Source organism: Haemaphysalis longicornis, unplaced genomic scaffold, assembly GCF_048455015.1.
Source record: "Haemaphysalis longicornis isolate Haplotype H1 unplaced genomic scaffold, Haemaphysalis longicornis Haplotype H1 scaffold_12, whole genome shotgun sequence".
Classification (NCBI taxonomy): Eukaryota; Metazoa; Arthropoda; class Arachnida; order Ixodida; family Ixodidae; genus Haemaphysalis; species Haemaphysalis longicornis.
Window position 1 is genome coordinate 100,667,146 of NW_027526225.1, and position 25,167 is coordinate 100,692,312.

Consider the following 25,167-nt stretch of genomic DNA (forward strand, 5'->3'; position numbering starts at 1 on the left):
TTTTAATGCCTAAAAATCCGGCCTCTAAGAATAAGGCATCTACATTTACAGACCCGCCGCGGTGGCTCAGTGGCTAAGGCGTTGGGCTGATGAGCACAAGGTCGCGGATTCGATACCCGGCCGCGGCGGCCGCTGTTCTGATGGAGGTGAAAAGCAAGAACGCCCGTGTGTACGAGATTTCGGCTCGCGTTAAAGATCCCCAGGTGGTCAAAATTAATCCGGAGCCCTCCACTACAGCGCGCCTCATCGCCTGCGTTGCGTCGGCGCGTTAAACCCTACAATCAATCAATCAATCTACATTTACAGACCAAATGCATGCACTAGAAGGTACCTCACTGGCCTTGAAGGGTTCAATAGTGGCATGCAAGTACGTGAGAACGATTTGCATATGGAAGCATGGAGAAAATCTGAAACGTCTGCAGTTGCCTTATAAGCTAGTTATTGCACAAAAAATAACCTAATACCTCTCCTCCTAGAAATTTTGGAGAACACGACTCTTGTTCACGATGTCAACCAGAATTTAACGGACAAGTTGGGTTTGGCTTACAAGGCCTGCTTGGGTAAGTGATGACCGTATAAATGTTTCATTGCTTGTTTATTCACTTCTTTCTTTCTGGCCCTATCCGCCCTGTTTTCATGGCGCAATGATATTGCCGCAAACCATGCATTGGGTTTGTTTATTTACGTTTTGTTTTTACCGCCCGGCTGCGCCGGGCTGTGTTATCTGTATCCTAAGCGAAGCGTGTGTCCAGTTCTTCTTCCTTATACCTCACTGGATATCTCATTTAATAGGGAAAATCTTTCACCCTAACGCCGCTAGCCTAGAATAGTCTTCTAAGATCTACAGTGTTCTCGATGTAATTCGACGGTTAGAGAAACACCCGCGCCGAAAGATAAATGCCAGCAGAGCAGATGCCACGGCATTCAATTCGCCGACACTCGCCTGCGCACGTCACTTTGTTGACTGCAGCTTCGCCGCCTGCGTATTCTGTGTGTTGTACGGGAGCCCAAGTTCGCTCCAATAAAGTTTCTTTTCCTTCAAGACAGCTTGGCCGTGTTTGGCTACGTGACAATATTTCTTAGTCATAGAGACGCAGTTCCTTTTTACAAAATAAAGACAAAAGAAATCCAGCTTTAAAAGTGTTTAACTATAATTTTGAGAAAAAGAAAACGCTTACAAAAGTGGACATGGGAGGGGGGGACAGTGCAATATAACTCAGAAAGCATGCGCATGGTACTTGCAGCACTTGAATTGTTACACTTCAGTTATGAAAGAAAAGGTCCATGTCGTGTTGTCCTCCCATTTAAAGAATCAACAGACCATTTCCTCCTTCATTTGGATGTTGTACGAAGGATCTCGCCTCGCCATGAGCTCATTTTGTTCAAATTAGGGACACATACAGCAGAACTATTATGAAGTGACGCTGCAGTCTACTATCGACAACTCGAAGTCACTTCATTGAAATTTTCGGCTAACCAGAAGCGACGTGCTGGTCCCAGCAATATACCATACAATGAAATAAAGCAATTGATGAAGAATCTGAAGCTAAAACGCATTACCGTAATTACCCGATTCTAACGCGCACCTTTTTTCCGGAAAAATAGGCCGAAAAATTGCATACGCGTTAGAATCGGATATGAAACCGAAACTGCCGAAACAGCGAAAAGTTCGTCCCACCCATCGCCATCGCCATCTCAAGATGGCGCCAAAGCCTTTAGCAACATGGAGGAAGACTTCCTCCATGTTTAGCAACAATTTTTTTTGAACGGAGGAAGCATAAGCGCCTATGGTTTTCTATTGGCGTTCACACAAATCGTCAAATCGTTCCACTTGCGCACTTGATAACAGCAATGGCAGCAGCGACTCTCACGCGTTCAAAACGAGCGGTCGCCTGAAGCGTGCGGCTCTGAAGAAGCTCGCGGGATGGGCGTGCGAGGCGTGGGCCACGATCCCATCGACCATGGTTGAACGTTCGTTCAGAAGTGTGGCATCGCGAACGCTCTTGGCGGCACCGAGGACGAGATGTTGTGGTCAGCGGAGAGCGACGAGGAGTGAGATGAGTGAGATTACTTCGGGAAATAAATCGCCCGTTTCTCTCGCATTCGTTTGTCTGGGTTATAAAGTTCCGTGCGCGTTACAATCGGAGGTGCAAGTTTTTTTTTTTTTTTTGGTTTTTTGCCAGGAAAATCGGGTGCGCGTTAGAATCGGGGGCGCGTTAGAATCGGGTAAGTACGGTATGTCGGTAAATTGAAAGAGATTTCGAATACAAAGCGTCGAGGTAAATGTCACTTCTCCAAATAATCAAAATTTTCAACTGCCAGAACGGAGCCGAGCTCTGTACTATGTAGGCGCCATTTCCATTGAGGCGCTGCAAAGTTGATAAAGGGCCGAAGGCCAGCTGAAACTCGTGCAAGCGTACGTATATTTCTCCTTTGAAGTCGTCAACCTTTTTTTGTTCAAAACGGCGCCATGTGCGCCGTTGAGGTTGTGGACGTTTCAGGCTTCGATTTTAGCAATCAGCCTCAACTATAGTGGCAACCCGTGCCATACGCTTTTTTTAGAAAGTTTGCCCTACGGCATAAGAAAATATTTTCAGATGTACAACACTGCACCCGTAGCGCGCAAAAAAGCAAGAAGGGACCGGTGCTGGGGCCCCTATATCTAGCGCTTTAGATCTGGGGGTCTGCCAGGATGGAGTCCCGTGCCTCGGAGGTGTCGCGTTCGGGCGTCTCAGGCCTGGGAAAGTCCAAAGAAAATGTTCAACGTCAGCTTCTGACGCAGAACGCACACAGAAGGGGCAAGTGTCTGCAAACGGCGCGTGATAATGGGCAGGCCAAGCGTGTGTTATCCCCAGGCCAAGCAGGCCTGGGGATAGCGCCACGTGCCATAAGCTTGACTTGGTGCAAAAGTCGAGATATTGAACGAACTAAAAAAAACTGAAAGACGCTCCCACTAACGCGTAAAACTTCAAGGTAGCGAAGCTGTACGCTACTTTCACGACCATCACGACGGTTTAAGTCCACGATTCCCGCCGATTTGCTTCTCCTTCGCTCCCGCAACGACCTGTACTTCGTCATTGTTGCTATAAGTGTGAGCTTGCTTCTTTTTTTTTTTTTTTTTTTTTTTGAAGTGGTAATCATTGGACATCACTTGGGAAGGGCGTACGCTATGACGCTTGTTTCTCGTTAAGAGTAAGTGATGCCACGATTACGGCGAACGCTGTAATTTTATTTTTTTGCCAGTCTTGGCCAATCTCACCAAGTGGGTATGCTTGGCTTGACAAGGCGTTTCTTAGGCAGCACAGCCAAGCGACGCGTGGCGCCATCTAGGGGCATGTTTGAAGCTATATCCACGTGCATGTGGCCCTCAATTTAATCGCACAGAACCGCTTGGTCTCGTAGTGTAGTAGTTCCGCTCCTGCGAAACAAACATCCTAACCCTGGTTCAAATCCTGTCACCGCTTTTTGTGGTTGTTATTTCATTTTCAACGGTTTATCACATTTAGTATCCACAGTTGCTATCACGCATCAGAGTTACTGGATATATACAGTTGCGAAACTCCGCTTCAGAATCCGGGCGGCGCTAGTCCCCCTGCTCCGTGGAAGCTGAGGGGCAAGTCAACGCGCGCGGCACCTAGGAGACAAAAACTTAACTTCGCTAAACAAATATCATTCAATTTTTTATGTAAAATAAAGGTTGCTTTCTAAATTATAATACATTAATTAGGTGAAATTTACTTGTGTTTTTGCGGCTTTTCTTTTTATGACTTACGGCAGCAGCCGCAAGCATGCCGCAAGCACTTGAGTACTACTTCAATGTACTGCCGAAAGACGACAGGCTAGTCAACTTGCCTCCGCTTGCCCCGTGCTTGCCCCGGCGGAGGGGGGCAACCGAAGACCGGCTATCGATACATGGGGCCTATAGGGAGTTTCGCAACTGGTATATATCCAGTAACTCTCATCACGCATATAATCTATTTTTATGACATCTTTGCGCATCATAAACGGGATTTCGGGTATTTTCGTGGCCTTCTGGTCAGTTTTAGCTGCTGCTTCTTGTACGTTTTTGCGGGTTTTCCCCTTTTAGGTCGGTTTCAGCTATTTCTGTTGAATATTTTTCTACACCGTGGTTTTCAACCATTGCAGGTACGTTTTGGCTGTTATTTATCTCAGTTCGGGGTGGTTTTGTGGGCGTTAGGTACGTTTATGCTGTGATATAACCCCCATAAGCAAGCTCAGGTGACGGCTGGCTGTACTGACTAGGAAACGTATATACGCCGGTCACCGCAAGGCACGCACGCACGAGCGCTCGGCATTTTCTTGGTTTTTTCACTGCCCGGCGCTCGCCGCAATCTTGGCCAATCTCCCTTTGTGGGTATGCTTGGGTTAACAAACACGCGTGGGGGACGCTGGGCGATCATCGCGAGGAACACACACGCGCACTCGGGATTTTTCCCTTTTTAAACTGCCGGGTGGTCGCCGCAATCTTGGCCAATCACCCTAAGTGGTTGGCTTAGCTTGGTATGCTTGGATGGACAAACGCGTAGCGGGGACGCTGAGCGGTTGCCGCGAGGCATGCACGCACGAGCGCTCGGCATCTTCTTTCTTATTTTAACTGCCGGGCGGTCACCGCGAAGCACGCGCTCATGTGCACGCTCTCGCCATTTTATTGGTATTTTTAACTGAGGTCACTTATAATAATGATTAGCTAAACAACTTCGCTGTTAAAAGGAAGCCGTGTTTCGGACTAATGACAATGTTCTTGGTGTTTTTTGTTTTATTCGAGTTTCGGTTATTTCGAAGTGTTTCGCGCTCCCCATGGGCTTCGTATTAATGGGAGTCGGCGGTTATAGCTATAGCCTCAAACAACTACTCATGACCATGCTTATACACTAACGATTTCAGCTGTTCCGGAAGCCGGCGATCAGTATACACTGATGCGGGAGATAATGAAGGATTATGGACTGGTTGATTGGCCGCTGTTGCCCGAAGGAGAGAAGAGGCCTGCCAAGCATCTGAACTGGACAGAGACGCTTCTGAACGTTGGAATCAGCCCCATCCTCTCACTAAGCGTAGGAAGGGACATCAAGTACTTAACTTCTAACATCATTTCGGTGGGTGAGCAGTTCTATATATCGATTCCTCGCCCTGCACACACCCAACGTGTGCTGATCAACATTCTCTGAGGTCGCTGCACCGGCATGCCCACGCACCGGCCTCACGCAGAGGCTGTAGCCCGGAGTACAGTGCCCGAACTGATGTGCCCGAGCTGACAGCTTTCCACGACTGACTCTTTCTAGGGACTGGCTGACTGACTCTAGGTCTCTTTGTACCTTTATCTCTCTCTCTCTCTCTCTCTCTCTCTCTCTCTCTCTCTCTGTCACTCTCCACTTTATCCTGCCACTCCCCCTCTGCTTCCCTTCCCCTGCACTGGGTTGTATGTAGGTGAGCTCCCTGCCGAGCTCAAAATATCCCCAGTGCCTTTCCTTTCCTTTTCCTCTCCCCCAAACCACAAACAACATTCTCTGCGAATTGTTTGTGGCTTGTTTGTTCCCCATCCTGCAAACCCTGATAATAGCAACAAAACAAAAACTTAAAGCCACATATTGGAAATTAGGATAATTAAATTGCCGTTAAGTTTCTAACCAAATTTCATTTAATATACATACATTTACATTCCTTATAAAGAGCTGCCTTGGTCACCCGAGAAATTTCCCATGACCAGCCATGTAAATAATCCCGAAATCAATGACAACACCTGTTGATTTGATTGATTGGTTATGACGTTTAACGTGCAGACGCAACATAGGCGATGAGGCGCGTCGTAGTGGAGGGCTCTTGATTAGTTTTGACTGGGTGGGAATCTTTAACGTGCGCCGAAATCTCGAACGCACGGGAGTTTTCGCTTTACGTCCCCATCTGAAAAGCATCCAGCCGCGGCTGGGAATCGAACCCACGTCCTTGGGCTCAGGAGTACAACGCCTTTGTCACTGAATGCGCCTGGGAATGTCATTGAATTTAATGCTGGATCACGACATGCTTTTATTTATAAAATTCGGTCAGTGAGTCTTCCAAGATAGCTGGCCGAAAGAAAGAACCTATTGAATGTTGTTATTGTCAGACACAGGGCCATTTTTCTGATTGAAAGTGATAACTGGCGCCATACACTTTTAAAAGGTGTTAGTGTATGTTTATTGCTTGAATGTCCTTGAATTTACCATTTCCTATAGAAATGTTGGCTTTCCATATGTTTTGCACTAATTTTAAATTCAGGTTACCTGGTGACAGGTTCCACTAATATTTATGTATGAGAACCAAACCCTCAGTTAACTATGACAAAAACAAAACCCAAGGCGGTACCATCCCAGTGGAATTCAGAAAAAGTCATGATTCGGAAAAAAATATTGATACATTGCCTGAAATGGAAACAAGGCAAAAAGAAAAATCGGGGTCAGCATGGCTACAAAGCTTGGAGGCCAACTCCGTGTTATTAAGCAACAAATTAAGCAAATGACGACAATTAGTATGGCATTTGACTCAATAAATGTAGTCTAAGCCGTCACTTCACCCGCATGCGCTGTGAAAGCATGACGTTTCGCATTGCGTGACATTGCAGCGCAGATACAAAAACCTGCTCGATCACAAGCACCATCTGCTCATTCGATCGCGTCATGGCAGAACAAACCGAGATCATATTTTGAGTGAAGCCGTTAATTTCCACATTCAGTTGGACAGAATTATGGAAGAAAAAAAATGATATGTAAAAGCGTAATGCACCAGGGATAAATGCCTTTTATGGATAGCTTCAGTTGCTCTTCCTGAAAATGAGTTAAACGGGAGATTCACTATGTGATTAATGTGATTTTTTTCCCTGCTTCAGTTGGACCAAATCGAATTCGCCAACCCGGGCCGCAATGAGCTCATTCACCCAGAGGAAAAACACAACAAGCCAATAATTGACGCCTACAAGAAGCTCATTCGAGCTGCTGCCAAGTTTATGAACCCTAAAATCACAGAGTCGCAGGAGAAGATACTCGCCGATGACCTCGTCGCTTTTGAAGGAAAGCTGGCAAATGTAAGACAGCAAGTATATTTTCTTTTTGGGTGTGACCGTTCTATTTTATCAGTATTAATGGTTGTATCTCGGGAAATTTCAGCACGCAATTTATTTTTTATAATGCATAGTGTTACAAATAGCCTCTATGCCATTCAATTTATTTTACATCTGCTTGAAAAGCCTCCTTAAAGGGGCCATGAAGACTAAATTTACACCATCTTCCCGCGAGGGGGACCATGGGGTAGATGCGACGCATCGGGGGTTGCCGGTGCGTTTCCGTTATGTTAGCGATGTCAGCGTGTGGATTGCTGTTGTTGTGCATCCTATTTACGCAGCATGTTCACCCCCGATGCGGCGCATCTACCCCGTGGTTCCCCTCGCGGGAACATGGTGTAAATTTTTAACCGAGCGCAAGCTGCGCGCTAACGCACAGCTGGCACGGCGACTGGGGCGAGCGCAGCCGAGCGCAAGCTGCGCGCTGACCGCGCTGACGCACAGATGGCGCTGCGGTGAGAGCGGCGGAGCGCGCAGCTGCCGCGGCGAGGAGAATTGGGGAGGGATGCGGACTACGCCACAACAACGCGGGACAAGGCGAGTTAAAGAGATGCTTTGCATCTAACACAAGTTTGGTTCATTCAAAAGATTGCCTCGTTAGAATCATGCTGACACCACTTTTAACGTGAACACTACTTTTAACGTAATTCGCTTAAATAAGCTATATAATTAGGGAAAAAGGGTATGGCCATGCGACCCACTGGCTCATTTCCCGCAACAGAACCTATGATGTTATACCAGCCAGCTCTGCGATTGGCGGAGGCCGGCAAAAGCAAACGCAAATTAGGGAGAGCTTAGAAGTTTGCCGAACGAGCTATTTGCGCTTAAATTTAGGGCACATTCTTTTTATATCAGTAATAGTGGGACACACAAAAGAAATTACGACAGCCAACGTAAACATAGAATACCTATACATACTGCTGTTGATACTGCGCGCACCATGCTTGGTTTAGCTGCACAGGACTGCGGGGCTATGGGGTTGTCTCAGGCGACACTGGCCGATTGGCGCAAGCGACGGTGTCTTACGTGACCATATTTGTCGAGCGAGCACTATGTTTCACGATACGATTATTTTCTCCCTGAACAAAAACAAGCCACGTTTAAATACGGTCAAAAACAAACCAAAGGCAGAAAACGGCTTGCCGCGGTACGGTGGCGCCATCTAGGTTCACCAACGGTAAACAATGCTTCCTAATCGGCTGCAGAGCGGTCGGCTCCTGTGATATCATTGCAGACCACGAAAACCCACTATTTAGCGGGAAAATGAACATTTGAACTTGAATTGATTAATTTCTCAGGGAAGACAACATCGTTTGCATCCGATCAAGCGCTGCCGGCACTATAAAACACAAAATCTTTCGAATAAAACAAACTTGTATTTTGTCCAAGGAGGGTAAAAAAATTTGCAAATTTTTTTAACCTCCTTGATTTTGTCTTCATGGCGCCATTAAGTGAAAAATCCCCCCTCTCCGCGGACCAGCATTGGTTTTGAACAGGTCTTTAATAAGGGTAATCACTGGTAGCGCTCCGACTGAAAAACAAAGATGATACCTCTGAACGAGAGCCTGTTTTTTTTTCTTTCAATTAACGCATTACTTCTTGACATCGGAAAATATTCTACATGAGCAAACGTTAAAAATTAGCTGTTTTCACGGGGCAAGTCATGCACTGTTGAAAGAGTTATGAATAATTCAAGTAAGAATATTAAGTGTAGCTGAATTTGGTGGGAAGCCACGAACAATACCAGCAGAATAAAGAGGGTTGTTACTTGACACAATGAGCTGTGAAAAAGATGACCACCAACCATGTGCCGCCATCCCTAGCTCCAGCTATTGTCAATTGCGTGAGCACTAAGAGAGCTGTGGCCTCTTTTTAACTTGCAGCTTACAGCCCCTCCAGAAGACAAGCGCGATGTGTTCGCAACTCACCACAGAACAAGTATAGGAGCTCTTCAAAGAAATTTTTCTGGAGTAAGTATTTAGCGCACAAAAAAGTTCAAAGTGCGCACATTCTGCTTGTTGTAATCATTGTGTTTGTGTGTCTCTCCTTTACAACGCTGCAGTCGACTACGTTTTTAAGCGCACCTTAGTTTCGAACAAAGATTTACAGCATTAGTTTTTCAAAGTTTGAAGTTTCTCAGGGTCATAGGTTGGACTTAAGAAGACCATCTTACACTTTTCTTGCGTGTTCAGAAAATATATCTGCATCCAACTGTACACATCAAGGACACAGCTAAGCTGAGAAGTTGGTACGCTCGTTACGTCTTTACACTCAGTTGGCACCCCCTTCCTAACTGACATTGGTCTCTCCAACGTTTTCGCTCACTGCCACGGCTCTGAATTACCGTCATTTTAAGCGCATAAAAAATAGACGGACACAAAAGACAAGGATAAGCGCTTGTCCTTGTCTCTGTGTCCGTGCGTTTTTTGTGTGCTTAAGATTAACGCTATGGAATACCAACAAGCCCGAACGCAAGCCCTTCTTCAGGAATTATCATCTAATGCAGTAATCGAACGTGCACAGTTTTTCGAAGCCCACGATCAATGACAAGGGAGTGGAACGTCACAAGCACGCTCCATAACCAAAGTCAGTGGCGACTCATTGGTTCATGTAAACTTTCGTGGACTTCAGACACAAGCCTTACATCCTTGAGTCACCCAACAAGCGGCCGTGATATCATCACAATAATTATCGTTTCTAACAATCCAGCACAAGCAGCTGTGGCTGGCTACAGTAGAACAAATCCCGGTTTATGCTTAGACCTACCTCTCTTAAACCTGCCAAGCACACCATTCATTACCCATAATTCTTTTAACCTTATCGTTTTTCCTTGTTCGCGGCCTGTATATGCAACTGCATCGCGCTCCATGCACGGGTTTCCACCATGTTTTATGGCTGTAATCGTCCTGTTTCGTATCTGAAGTGACATACCTACTGCTCCAGCCACAGCACCATTTTTGCAAGATTTCATGCAAGCATAAAGTCTATAATTTCGGGCTATCACCGAATAGTTCTGTAAAGGAGATGGTACTCCTGACCCACGTGAGTATTGTTTTTTGTCATCGTTGTATTGGTTCCGTCAGCCTTAGTTAAAATACATGGGCGTATGCTTTGGATGGCGTAGCAAGGTCCTGCATTTTCTTCGCCTTTATAAGGTCCTTTAGTTTTATCTGCACAAGGTAAAAGATTGAAAGAGGAAGCCAGGTTCAACAGCGTGCAGAATTCCTTCTCACGAATAAATAATCAACCCCTCCCTCGCCCAACACGTTTGTTCTATGGTTTTTTTTTAACTATTTGGCAGCTGCTAACAAGAACTCAGTATGGATTTTACTTTTGTCGGCTGTATCTCATACAAAGAAGTACTTTATGCGCGAATTCACTCTCACGGTACCATCAGAGTTATATCGCTGAAAACAAATATTGTGCTTTTATTGCCTTCTTTGCGAATATTTTCCAGTTCCCTCTTTTGGACTTATTGAACAAGGAGTTCAAAAAGGTTAATGTCACACTGAATGATACCGAGCCGGTAGAAATCGAAGCATTGGACTACTACAAAGGCCTGACTGCATTCTTAAGGAAGGCCGAACCGTAAGAAAAACAGCTTGTACTTCGCTTCTACAAATATTCAAAGCCGGTGCTCACGTGGTTTATTTAGAAAGACTTTGTTATCTGAGAATTTATGTGTAGACAACCTTTCTTAAAACTGTTTTCAAAACAAATATGCATACTTGAAAAAACTGAACTGCTGAATCCAAGTCATGTAGAAGGTGTTTTGTTGCCGCAAATGGGCTTTCAAATAGAGGCCCATGCGTCAATTTGTTATACACCACATCTCAACAAATTCGTCAGCTGGTATCTTTGCAGATCCACTGAAGATGGTTCTCGCGCTATCATAAAACGAAAACTCACCTGAGGTTCAAGATGTTCAATAACGACCTGCAAGTGAACGATGTTTAATCTTCCATTGTCAGGCTAACGCTTAAAGCAGTACTGACACAAAAAGTTTGTTCCACTTTTATTGTTTTTATCGATGCTTAATGGTCTGGCGAACCCGAAACAGCACTTTAAATACTTCAGCGCGCGATAATTAATTACATTAAACGGCCTGGAAATCGTTTGTTTCAAATTCCCGCGCTTTCATCCCAAAAGGCGCATATGCAGAATCCCACCGCACTGCTTTGTGCCGACGTCAAAACACTGCGAAGGCCGGTGGGGGCGTTGTTTCGATCGCGCCGCCGCCGCCGGAGCTGAACGGCTGCTGAGCTGTCTGAAGGAGCTAGGACCATCGCAGCGGAAATTCGATGACCGCTTTCAATAAAAGTCCTGATGGCGACTTCTGTTGCGATTCTGGGCTATATTACCGCTTCCTTTCCAGTGTGTGGAACTGTATTGTTGCCAACAGTGTCTTTCTGGGGAGCGGTTATGCCTTTATCTCTGCGTGCGCCTGTTTGTGAATGCGCCGGCGCCCAGTCGCCGCTCGTGGGGCCGCGCGTGTGAAGTGACGTCACGAGTTTTTGACAAGCGCTGTCCGTGTCACTTCTTTTGGCTACCGCGGGAGATGTAACGCTGATGTCCATTTGCTGAGTGCCGCTCCTCGTGCTGTTGTTTTGGCGCAATAAATGAGATCCAATTAAAGTATGTTCGTCGCGTCGCGGGCCGCTCGTATTCAAGCCACGATATTCTGTTGAGGAAATGAAGCGAACTGTGCAATAATATTAACGCTGAAAATTGGTGTCAGTACTCCTTTAAAAATAATATTTTTTTCCGGAGTGTAAATAGAAGTAAATGTAACCGTATGTGGGTGTTGGTGAGTAGATTATTTGATTAATAATTGCCTGCTTATATGCGAACGCCCAAATGTGAGGAAAAAATGACGACTCATTTAATTTTCAGCACGACAGTTTTCAACTACTTGGGCATGACAAAGGTGTTGTCGTGGGCAGCTCACGCGTCCCAAGGTGTCCGAGATGCCACTTTAGAGCTAGAGAAAGCTGTAAAAGGAATCAAGAGCGAAATTCCGAGATGGGAAAAGTGCGTCTGTCTGCTGAGTGATCAGATGAAAAAGGTTACTGGTCACCTGTACGTGACAAAGAAGTTTCGCAAGGAAGCAAAAATAGAGGTAAGTCTCTTTATGGATCAAGCTTTTTGATATTTAGTAAGTTGAATTAGGCGAAAAGACACGATTTTGTTAAATCGACAAAACACAACGTTCCTAAAGTTCTCTTTTACGGCAAGGAAATATACGCAAGTTATGCCTGAAAGCTAAAATTACGGTTACAGCTTTACGATCTTCGTCGACTAATTATGCAGAAGTCCCGAAGGGCACTATCCGACATCCACCTACAAAGCAGTTATGCGACTACAGAGGGAAAGTGCAGCTTTTACAGAAAACTTCACGGACTTAAGTCTCTGCTGAATGTTGTTCTTGGCATAAATACTTTGCAGCCGTTCGCACGGTCACTTTTCCTGGTGCCTTGGGTCATATTCCTACGCACGGTTTGGGAGTGCAGCATTCCTGAAAATTCTTTTAAGTGCGAATGCAATTTATAAGCGACCCCAAACCATCCACCGCCGGCGGCGGCGGCGGCGGCGGCGTCCGCAGTGCTCCTCTATATTTAAAAAAAGAAACAGCATCCGGCGCCAGGTTTCGATCCGAGGACTTTGCGGCCGCCGCGCGACGCTCTACCGACTAAGCCACGGACGCCACGCTGATATCAGTGTGAGTAACGCGCCTTATATCTTTAACGCATTCAAACTACGTCGTCAGCGGCGTGCGTTGGCGACTCAGCGGCGTTATAGCGGCTTGATAACTGCGTGGTGTACACGTGATACTACAAACCCGATGGAAGAGATGGAAGAGAAGGCGGCGAGGCGGTGGGCTGCGGGGGCCGAGCGCAAGCGCCGCAAGCGGGCCGACAACCATGCATTCGCACTTTCACATTCTCCCCCTCGGGGAAATGCGGGGGAATTTTTTTTATGAAATTAGCTCATTAAACCAAGAAACCGCATCCATTAGGGGTCGACTATAATTATCACAATAATATATCAAACACGGATAGTAACCTAGAGGTGTTCTTGTTATCTTTAACATCAAATGCGGAAACCCGTGCCTCGAATTTATTTAAATAACTTTCAGGTTGAAGAGATTGTTAGAGCGGTGAAAAATGCATTCAACGAGACTCTCCAAAAGGACACATGGATGGACAAACCCACAAGAGACGAAGCAATATTGAAGGTAACAAAAATTTATCGGTCATGGGCGCATGGCAGTGCAATCCTTTGGGCACAATTGTAACACCAAGTAATTTACATTTCATTTTTGCCGAACTATAGGATGCATCCATGTCCTTCGAAATTTCAACCCTGCCTGCAGCTGTATAAGCTAGCTTGTCTTGTAGTGATTCGGATCCGTGTATTTTATGTTGTTTAACACATTTTAGTTTTACAGTGAAACTTTCTATGGGTAGTTTCTGAAAATCGTCGCGCCCGCGGACGCAGTTGCGTCAGTACAGAATGTTGAATCTGGTGGCGTAGTCAACTTTCTGGAGAATGTTTTGTAGTTCCTAACATTACCCAGTAAAAACAATTGCGTTCACGTGGTTTTTAACAGCGCAGCTGTTGTTACTGGCCGTAAGTTCGGTCTTGCAGAAAAAAATACCAAGCAAATGCCGCACGCTCGTGAGCGCGTGCCTCGCGGCGACCGCAAAATCCCTGACTCGAGCAGTGGCTGCAGCAAAAAAAGAAAAAGAAAACTCCAGCGTTCGCCGTAATCGTGGCAACACTTGCTCGGAACGAGTAAGACACGTCATAGGGTATCCCCTCGTTCGTTCGTTTTCGTGTCGTCATGCGCATGCGCTGGGTACCGTAAAAGAGCCCCCGCACGCGGCAGTGTCTACAGGATGTCCTGCTTTGGAGAGGACACCACGGCCGCCACATTCTCTAGAAGCCATTATGGATAATTGCACACATAGATACAAGTGTGGCACTCCTTCCCGAGACGACTGGCAAATCCCGCCACCGCTGCCTCGAGTCGATGACGGAGAGGTGGTGTAAGTCTACAATGCTAAAGATGACTTGCATTCACCCCACGTAGCCAAGAAGATGGTCACCTCTACCATACATATGAAGACGATTACTAGCACCATCATACTGATACTGATACTAAACAATGATGTTGAAACTTAACATGTGTCCCCAAAGCTGACCCACAACAGCTTCGCAATTCAACTCTTGCGCGTGAGTGCAAGTTTCCCTGATTTTTTTTTCTGAATTGGTGCAATATGGTTGTGTCATATTCAGTTGGTATTGGTGGAAAATCAGTTGCCACAATTGCGATTCCCCATCACCATGGCGCCAAACAATAGGAAATCTCATTTAAAATTGGGCCAAATAATTTGAAAGCACATTTCCAATTCCTGCTACAACATTGAATTGCACTTTCCATTTGTTGCACAACTGAAAGTTTCACTGCTAATTGGAGCGGTATTTGGTAATTTCAATTCCAGTTATGCGCCAAAATGTAAATTACTCGAACTTCTTAGGGGCAGTGCTTTCACAGCCAGTGCTGATTAAGAAAACGATCTACTTAATAATTAATTTCATGCCTCCAATGTGTGACACATAATCCATGCAAATTCATCCAATTGGCAAGTTACAGTATTTGCATTTGGCATGTCGGCAGAAATTTCAGATTTAACGTTGTGCTGGCGCAGATAAATGCATTAAATAAAAATTCATCCTTGCAGCTCTGGTTGGTAACTCCAAACCACAAAAGATAAAAACGGCCGCGCGTCTGATCCGGCACTCGCGGTAGATGGAATTTTTTTTTATTACACACGGATTTAAGGCCCAAACAATGAAATAGTCGGTTCGCGAGCGGATATTCCTAACTGATTGCCTCCCTGCATAATCCATGCGGCATGTCTCCAAAATATGCGTGAGATCGCGGCCATAATAGTTGTTTTACGCGCCGATTCCGACGGTCAGTGTCGTACTTCGATTATAAACGAACTCCAAAATTTTAAAACAAAGATTAAAAATCGCCAACGTATTTTAACTATGTTTAAGAATTTTAATTTTAAGTAATCGCAATCAAAACATCCGACAAACCCATTAATATGCGTAAACCTGGGATTCTTGGGCGGAGGTTTTGCAAAAGCCAAAACATACAAAATCGGGTCAAGAAGCTTCAGCCGTGTACGCGACACAGTTCATTTTGCTACGGTCGTGCATTTTTTAGCGGGCTGCTTCTGCGATATTTGGTGCCTGTAGGCGAATTTGATGTACCGCACGATTCTTTATTAGTTTTAAAGCACGTACATCATCTGTGGAGATCCGGAACTTTATTTATTTATTTATTTATTTTCAATACTGCCAGTCTCATTCCGAGACCATAGCAGGTGGGCATACAGATGGTACATGCAGGTGGTACATAAATAAATATCAGCGCAGAAAACAGAAACAGGAATGTAGTGAAATGACAGTCATAAGAGCGAAAAATATACAAATTTGTTTACTTTTAATTAGATAGGAAGAATACGGAGCTGAAATTCTTGAACAACACACTTGAAAACTTACAACATGAACACACTCATAAGAAAAAGCATAATCAAGTCACGCTTTTTAACTTAAGACAAAGAAACCAACACCAAAAAGAAGAGCAATTGTGCATGAAATCCAGTGGTACACAGGCAAATAATACCAAACTTGCAAACACCCCAGTTAACACTTATATACTCCACAAATACGCTTTCACTGGTGGCGCAATGCCGCTGGGGATGCGAGTGTTGCCACATTAACAACATATTTTCTAATTTTGGTGCAAAGTCAGATACCGATGTCGCATTAGTTAAGGAGGGATCTAAACAGTTCCATTCCCTTATTGCAAGTGGAAAAAAGGCGTGCTTGAATGTGTCATTGCGGTAGGAGTACTCTTTCAGTGTGTGTGAATGTTTGTGCCTGGTAACGCGGGAGTCTGATGGACGAATATACAATGATGGGTCAATTTTATAATGGTTGTGAAGTAGCTGAAAAAGAAATTTAAGGCGCGCTTGTTTTGCTCTAATCGCAAGTGTTTGGAGGCCAGAGCTTGCTAACATATTTGTGGGAGAATCAGTGCGCTTATATTTGTTGCAGATGAACCTTGCTGCCTTCCTCTGTACATTTTCTAGCTTTTGAATGTTAGTGACTGTATAGGGAAACCATACTGTGTTAGCATATTCTAATACCGGTCTTACGTAAGTAGTATAGGCTAAAAGCTTGGTTGAGTGAGGGGCCAACCGAAGGCATCTGCGAAGATAAAAGAGCTTGCGCAGAGCAACTGAAGTAATATTAGAGATGTGCGCATCCCATCTGAGGTTTGACTTAAAGCTTTCCGTGACGGCGCTGCATATGTTCACACAAGGCGAGGTGATAAACCTGGTGGGTTTTCTTTGATTTTCTTACCGGTAGGTACATTTCCTTTCCCTTAAGAACTGTCGCAGTTGTTCTTTGTAACATTCTAAGGTATGAAAACGAGCAGACACAGTCAAGGAGCTGCGCTATCACTTGTTCGAGAGGCCACCCGGTGCCGCTTATGAGTTCACCGAGTTTACAAATGGCCACACATTAACGTGCAGGGCCCATTGTTATCACGTTTATTTAACACGAAAGTGTTTTATGCCCGGGTACACCAAGGTCTCACCGGCGTCATATCCGTCACGGAAATCACATCGCCAGAAAAAGTTTCATTGACGCGGCTCCGCACGGATTCGAGCCACTAAATCTCTCGCCGCAACGCGAGGTACACACCGCTATGCACACTCCGCTATGAATTCAAGTTCAAGTGCACCTACGAACGCGCCTTATATCTTTCCCACTACCTTATTCATTCAGATGGTGCTGTCGTCTAGGAGAGTCGAAGTGAAGTAGTTCATCATGACCCTAATGAGCACCGACAGTTGGCGCCTCGATGCCAGAGTTTTAGTGTGCGCGGGACGCGGGGCAATTGAGGCATCGTCCGCCACCTACTGCTTTCGGTTTCGGTTTCGGATCGGTTTCGTTCGCACGATATTCAAGGGGCTGCGGTTTCAGTTGGATTTACGCAATATTCCGGCGCGTGCAATCCAGTGTCCAACGTTCATGCGTCTAACTGTCCCATAACGACGTGATATAAATAGCGATGTGCAAGTTCGTATCGATGCCAAGTAAACATTTTAATGCTCCTGCGAAGGCACATTTCACTTTCGTGTTTTGCCGATTGCTATGAAAGAGGCATCAACCACATTTTTCTCTCTTAGTGTTGTGTTTACAACTGATAGTTGAGTGTTTATTGGCTGTAGTTTTCAAAACACAGACAAACTGTAAATATATCATTACATTGCAGATATCACAGCTCTGACTCTATCTAATATGGCGGATACGAGAGCTAGCCCGTGAAACATCGCTTCGTGCAATGAAGCATATCGTCTAAAATCACGGCTTTGCATTCTTTAAGGCGGGACCACATGGTCTTGGGTAATTCCTTGAGGCAATTTTACAGTGACCAAGGACTCCAAATGGAGCGGTGGCTCTAATTGGTTTCAATGGTTCCAGAAACCATTTGGACGCAATTGTTTTTTTTTTTTGTATTGGGTACTAGTAATACAAAACCGAAACGTTCACTTGCTTTTATCTGGGAAAGTTCCATTTGTACTCAATTGTTTTTACTTGGAATGTACGTAGATATCTTGAAAAAAATCATGCTAAAGTTTCCCTCTAGGAGAACTCTGTCATTAATTATTTTTATTTGTTTGCAATGACTAGGTAGCTCACGGGTAAGTTGTAATTATTACCGAATTAGTGATTGCTGTCAATACTCAATGCATACCCATCTATAGATAGAGTATGGTTACACAAAATGGCTGGAACTCTGGCTTAATAAGAATTATCTTGAAACAAATTTTATCAAACTTACCCCTAAGGCGACTCTAACATTATGATAAATTTTATTTAATTTTCACAAGTACAAAGATCAGGGTCAACTATTAAACTTCGTAGAACTGAACTGCTGCCAGTAGATGTGTGTCTACGGGAGGAAAAAACACGGCCCCGTGTTTGCATGGAAGTATGCTGTATCACAAATGGCAAAAAAAGCGTGTTTTATTTTGCGCACTTGGACTGCTCCCAGCTTCGCTAGTTATCCTTCTCACGAAGTGGAAGGACACGGAATTTTTTTCTGTCAATTTGAGCGCTGTTTAATAATGCTGAAGAAAATACGGTGACAAATTTGGTTGCATTAGGAATTGACAATGACAATTGTGCTACCTGGGATCAGCAACGATCCTTTATGGATTTGCCGAGGCACTCACATAAATTCGTCCATTTTCCCTTTAGTTGCAAAAGATGAGGAGTAAAATTGCATACCCAGATTGGTTACTGAACACTACCAGTCTTGACGGGTTCTACAAATACGTAAGTACTCTAAAGCTTGCCAATTTGTGCTGCTTCAAGACACCGAAAAAAAAAAGGTTGCGCAATGTCGCACGCGGTTAATGAAACGCACATTCAAAGCAAATGTGCTGTCTCTTGTCAAAATAGTTAATAATCGTCAAAGCGCTTCCCGAAGCCATGCGTGTGTGCGCTGTCACTTACCTTCGACAAGCCTTTCTTGAACAAAAAAAAAGGAAGAAAGAATGAATAAACTCAAAAATAAATTCTTGTTCTACATGAAAAGTTCCTGAACTTTAGCGTAGATGTGCAATGGTGCAAGTAGGCAACATTTATTTCAGTTTGTAGCATAGACTGTTGTTGGTGGAACCATTCCGCAAAGCAAAACTTATTTTCCTAGAGTCTCAAAATGGTCGCGCTGAGTTACGGCGGTGCCACTAGTGTTGCCACTGTTTCACTTTGCGGCAGTTCGAGCACCACTAGGGAAACCATTCGCCCAACCATCTGGACAAATCACCTAGACTTGGGTGTATTCACCAACGGCCAATAAGCAACGCTTTCTTTTTACCTAATCAACCTGCTCCTATGGGTCGACTACTGGGCTTCAGGGTCGTAGGTATAGCAGTAAGAAATTGAGAAGCCTGCCTGAAGGGAACGTTTAAAATGAACCTGAAACCCTTTCGATAAACGCTATCACTCTTTCCTTCGCGCATGGAAGCACTCCGAAAGCTACAGTTATCGCCAGCATGGAGCGACACTGCGTGATTTGCTCGTGATATGCCTTCGTTTCTGCTTTGTTTTTGTGGCTTTATTTTTAAAGTTGCTATCGAAAAGCGTTCATTGCTGCAACTGATGGAAAACCGGCCAACAGCCGCTACATGGCCTCAGTGACGTAGTTCGGGCCGTCGAAGAACGTCAAGACAGGGAAAGAGAGAAAAGCCTTTTGAGCGAGTTTCGAAGTTATCAGATGAGCATAGAGCAGTAACTTCTGGCTGAGGTACTTTCCGACCCCCTAATCTAAGTACTGGGTGTTTTTGGTGACTACGTTCTGCAAGTATTTAGGGTTCCAAAAAAAAGCAGAAAGAAGTGTTGCAGGGTCCCTTTTAGATGCGGAGCAGAAAGTATGGTCAGACGTTGATAAGTAGTCAATGTTGTTTTACGCACGAAAAGGAAAAAAGTCGCGTGTTGGAAAATATTGAGTTTTGACACACGCCTTTTCTTTTTCATTTCTGGAACGAGACAGCAATCCCGACTCCATATTTCTCAAGTCAAATGCGGTGGTTCCCTGGTGTATTTCAAGTCCCCCCTCCCCTGTTTTTCTGTTGGAGGCTTTTAAAAACGACATGTCTGTCCCTGGGAATAAGATATAGGATCCTCGCTTATGTTCCTGTGACACACGACTGTTTCCCTAACGGAGGCTTCGGTGCGCCAGTAAAGTGCCTTCTAGCACCCTACAGATTTTAAACGTTGACCCGCATTCGCGATAGTATTCTGCCCGAGGTTGAAACTCCAGATAACGCTTAGAGTTAAGAATTGACACAGCTGATCCGAAAACTCCAAAGTCAAGCACACCAGCTTTTCATGTTGTTTTCAATCTTTGAACGCTGATGATAATTTCTTGTTTTCTGAAAGCGAAAGCTAAAAGCCGTGACTAATTTTTACAGCTACCAAAATGGAACCGTAGCACTCCTTTTGTGTCGATATGGAGAAGCATAAAAGAGAATAACTGGAAAACAATGCTAGACAAACTCAGAAGCCCTTACGACCCGGACAAAAGGTAAGTCACTAAGGCTTTAGCTGAAACCTGCTTAGTATTCAACAATCACCGACTTAATTGCTAAGTAAAAGGTGAAACAAGAACTAACAGACCAGTGGCGTAAATAGTGGACACAGTACACAATTTTCTTTTCATATTAAGCCGTATAACTTGTTCCCCATGAAGGGATAGTTTTTCCGCGGTACAGTCAAAGCCCGATAAATCGATTTCGAATAAGACAGAACATTTTCGATGGAATCTATTATTTATATACAATGTACTCAATATGTACGAGGATAATCTGAAGGAATGTTCAGCTATTCAAATATCTTAGTTCTGCATATCCAGGTTCGATTATATTTGAAAAAGAAACAACCAAGGCTCCCCATTGGCCTTTGTGTGTTTAGCCATACTTCATATCTGAAGCAGACTGCATGTAAGTTACGCGTTCACTCCCAAGGTTAGGAAAACTGTGGTGTAATTTCAGTAGAAATTTTATTACTGAGTTATTTTACTTTCCTGCAACTATATTTTCGCACCGATTGATGATAGCATGAGTGCTGTCACAACTGTAATTGTACTCCCACTATTTGTCATGGCTCGGGGTTTCTCTTCAACACACAAATTACAACCAGAACGTTAGGATGGCACGTGAATTCGTTACACTGAAAATATCGTGAATTCCCGTTACGTTCATAACCTTGTATTTTCATTCTGTGTTTTCATGCGCTTAGTTGGGGCATCGGCGCAGCTGTCGTGGATGCCAGATACATTACAGCCGAGAATGAAATGGGTGAGAAACTGCAGCCTTTTTTTTTGGTTTCGCAACTCTCTAAGAGCGTTCTACGTACTTGTAGGTTCGCATGGCGGCAAATAATGTACGAGCGGGGTACATATAACTTTTTAAACGCTAATAAACGAAATCGTAGTAAATAAACGTTAAAATTCCTCGCAAATATTCATTTGTGTCGGTCCGAAATTATTCCATCCCACTAACGAGAATCAAACACTATTGCCTGCTGATGCAAAAAAATAAAAAAAGAAGTGTAGAGAAATTTGGCGAAATATTTTACTCTTTGCTGCGTGAAGGTGGTTGTGTTTTTGAGTAAAACATTTGGTTCCTAGAAACTTCTTTCGTTGTTGTTACAGATCTCCCGGCAGGAATCCTCCAAGGTGTTTTTTACCAATACGGCCTTCCACGGTAAGTTTTTTTGGATGCTGTAATTTTCTCAACAGTGGAATCAGCACCACGTATGAAATATTTTGCCTGATTTTCTGCACAGAGCTCAGGAATATCATTTACACGGGCAGCGAATGGTTTACGTATATGTCGGCAGAACGCACAACTCTTTCTTCATGGAACAATACATAGAGGGCGCGAAGACAGGCACACATGCACAAAATTTTAAGAGCACAGCTGTTAAAGCTTTTAGTCCCACCATCCAGTGTTACCAGAAAAAAATCCCCGAAAAATGTTGCAGAAATTCACAGAATTATCTACTATTGCGTAGCATTCTTATGCCGCCTGTCTAGACTGAGTTTTTTTGCCAATTTTTTTGTGTTTTCTAAACACCGCCCGACCAATTATCTGCAATTACGTTATTACTATTGCGGATGAAACTCGCGAAATCATCAATGTTGTAGAAATGCCATGCGTGACACGTTTTGCCATTTTCACTATTTTTTAATATTTTTCTGATTTTGAACTTTTTGAAAATTTCGCTCGACCACTTATCTCAATTTACGTTACTATGAGGATTACATTTGGAATTTTCGCAAAATCTGCAATATTACAGGAATTCATGGTGGAACACGGTTCGCCCTTTTTCGTAATTATTTTATATGTTTCTCATTTTTCTTTTTCGTTTTCCGAAATTTCGTTCAACCAATTATCTCCATTTACGCAATAATAACGATTACAGGTGAAACTTGCGCGAAATCTACATTATTGTGGAAAAGTCATGCGGTATACGTTTTGACATTTTCCGTGATTTTTTTTATATCTTTGTTATTTTTAGTTTTTCAAAATTTCGTTCCACCAATTATCTCCATTTACGTTATTTCAACGATTATTTTTGGACAATTCGCAAAATCTGTATTTTTGTGGAAATGCAGTGCGTTACACACTCCTGGCTGTGGGGGGCACTCGGCGAAGAATGCTACGCGTTAAAAAACTCCCACCTCCCCTCGCGGGAACCCCTGTAGATGCGACGCATAGGGTGTTCACGTGGCAGCGTTGGACAGCGGAGGAACGGCGCTGGAGCGATGGAGCGGAGCGGCGCAGGCACCGCGTGTTATAGCGCGCATAACGGTGAGGGGACGCGCCGGCGCCAGTGCGTCTGCCGCGGCTATGACGCAACACAATCCAACACAATCTACTTTAATCCAATCCAATCCAAATCCAATCCAATCTAATCCAAGCCAAGCCAAGCCAATCGAATCCAATCCAATCCAATGCCCCTCACGAGAGAGTGTTCGCTATCGGAGAGGAGAGGGGGTGAGCGGCGGAGAGCGCAGCTCACCCGGCGAGGAGAATGGGGGAGGGGCGGACGCCGACGACGACAACGCCGGATGCAGGGACAAGGCGGGTGAATGAGATGCAGTCGCATCTAAAAATGTCGAGCACACCTGAGCGTGCGCCTCGTGATAGGCGGCCGGTGACGTCATGCTTGACCTTCAAGAACACGTTGGCCAGCGTTTGGTCTCTTGCGTGCTGTTCTTGAAGGACTGAAGTGGGTAGTGGAGATGCCGAGTTTGCTCTACAGACGCCGAGTTAGGGAAGCCGGTTGCCCCCGGTTCTAGCGCGCGCTGACGGGGTACACTTTTGGGAGCGATGCGACAGGACAGAACGATTCGAGCCTCCCAGTCATGGCGAACTTTCAGCGGAAAGTTCGGCAATTCATGTGGGGTACAGCCGGGTCCCCGAATTCTTGCTCTGTGCCCCGACAAAAGGAAAGGGGCCGTCAGCTATGCTGTTTCTCCAGCCTTCCACCACATACTAATGCAAGCTGCGCACATTTTGTTTTTATTTTCTTCTTTATCGCTACTGTAGGTCTTCTGCAGACACGTTTATAATAGAATTCAGAAAGTCATAACCAAGTAACAAACAACAAAATTTCAAGGGTGGCATGTAAGATTAGAAAATTAAAGCATTACTTTTTTATGGTAGCGAACATTATTGGCCTGTGATTTGGCAGCAATTGTGGCGGCGCAAGCCGGTCGTTACTTGTAAGAAAACTATCGCGAAAAACCACAAAAAACAGTTTTTAAACCGTTTCAACGCTATTTTAAAGGAGCCATGAAGAGAAAATACAACTTCGTGTAATTTGAAAGAACTAGGATTCAGTATCTCACTCAGCTCCATTACAGCCACAAGAGATGTTTTCTTAACGAAAAAAAAAGCAAGAAGTATTTAAAAACATTCAAATTTTGCGCCACAGTGACGTATTATGAGCAAGGATGACGTCATACGGGCCAACAATAAAACTATTTTCAGTGCGTTAACTGCACGTTAGCATTCAAGTGATGCGGTCAAATGGAACTAGAGGCCCCATTACAGACGTCCAGTCATGTGTCGTCGCGACAGGTCAGTCAGGCGGCCGCCAATCGCACAAACAAGGTTCCGTGACGTCATAGAAAAGTTGCGGGAAATTGGCTAGGTGGTCGCGACTGCTTCGCACGTTTTCTTTCATATCTCCGTTATTTGTTCGGAGATTGCGATGATATTGGTATCATTGTTATCGGGACTAAGCAGTCTTGTATTTTGTCTTCAAACCCAACTTGTATTTTGTCTTCATGGCTCCTTTAAACAATGAATCGTAGCGATTGTATGCAGACGTATATGCTATGCACAAGTAAGCATTTGCAATGACGGCCAACCCCCATTTAATGTATACTGAAGATAACCAGCCATTTGGTTTCAAACGAACGTTTAACTTTCCCATACCCATTTTAGCATTGATTCGGTGCCCAAAAACGCCTTAATTGCCGGAAAATTGCCAACGAAGAAACCCCTTTCCCTTCCTCTTTCCCTCACAGCGATTCGATGAGGCAAACAGCGGCTGCTGTTAAGCGCTGTTTGCGTCACGACAAACCGGAAGCATGCGACGCAGCGTTGATGCACAGCAGTATATAAGCAACCGAATACAGCGCTACCACGTACCAAGCACTTTTGTCTAGCGTCACCAAATAAGCTACGCTAAGAGTACCACCACTTCGGGCACCCAGCAGCTTGTGGGGGCCATTTTTTTTCTGGCTTGCAGTGTTGCCATCTCTTCAAATGAAACTGCCGTCGGTTGTGACGGGCAGAGTGTGACCGGCTGCTCTAGCGTCCGCGCAGCAGAAAGAGAGAGAGAGGAGAGGCGCCCAGAAACAAAACGGCTGCACCCATATGTAAACAAATATCACCTCATGCCGACCAACCAATGAAAATCCTGGCGGCACATAACAATGAGAGAAAAGAGTGCCGATACTCTAAAGGCCTTTATTTAGTGACGCTAGTTTTGTCAGTGTCGCTCAAATCAGTCATGCTTGTCCGAACGACCGCGTCCTTTGCTGCTCCGCACCTCCAAGTACAAACAATTAATCGAGGGACCCGTGAGCAGTAGTGATTGATTAATTGATTAATTAATTGAATAATTGGTTGATTAATTGGTTGATTAATTGATTGATTGATCGATTGTAGGGTTTAACGCGCCGACGCAACGCAGACGATGAGGCGCGCCGTATTGGAGGGCTCCGGATTACTCTTTTGGCCACCTGGGGACCTTTTATGTGCGCCAAAGTCTCGTACACGCGGGCGTTTATGCTTTTAGCCTCCATCAGAAAAGCGGTCGCCGCGGCCGGGAATCGAACCCGCGTCCTCGTGTTCAGCAGCACAATGCCTCAGCCACAG

General features: G+C 44.7%; 1 protein-coding gene and 1 long non-coding RNA gene across 2 annotated transcripts in view; one reads left to right on the forward strand and one right to left on the reverse strand.

The window, feature by feature from the left end:
* LOC144163104 (uncharacterized) overlaps nucleotides 1–25,167 on the reverse strand; it is a 350,313-nt gene that overhangs the window by 225,811 nt on the left and 99,335 nt on the right. The gene's annotated exons all lie outside the window — the stretch shown is intronic.
* The window catches only part of LOC144163099 (neprilysin-1-like), a gene marked incomplete in the record, with an annotated part of 51,505 nt that overhangs the window by 14,878 nt on the left and 11,460 nt on the right, over nucleotides 1–25,167 (forward strand). Inside the window, 11 exon segments of the mRNA XM_077693902.1 lie at nucleotides 477–560; nucleotides 4,906–5,114; nucleotides 6,881–7,075; nucleotides 8,995–9,081; nucleotides 10,569–10,699; nucleotides 12,005–12,230; nucleotides 13,248–13,346; nucleotides 18,464–18,541; nucleotides 20,182–20,294; nucleotides 21,008–21,066; nucleotides 21,423–21,474. Coding sequence (XP_077550028.1) covers nucleotides 477–560; nucleotides 4,906–5,114; nucleotides 6,881–7,075; nucleotides 8,995–9,081; nucleotides 10,569–10,699; nucleotides 12,005–12,230; nucleotides 13,248–13,346; nucleotides 18,464–18,541; nucleotides 20,182–20,294; nucleotides 21,008–21,066; nucleotides 21,423–21,474 — 1,333 coding nt within the window.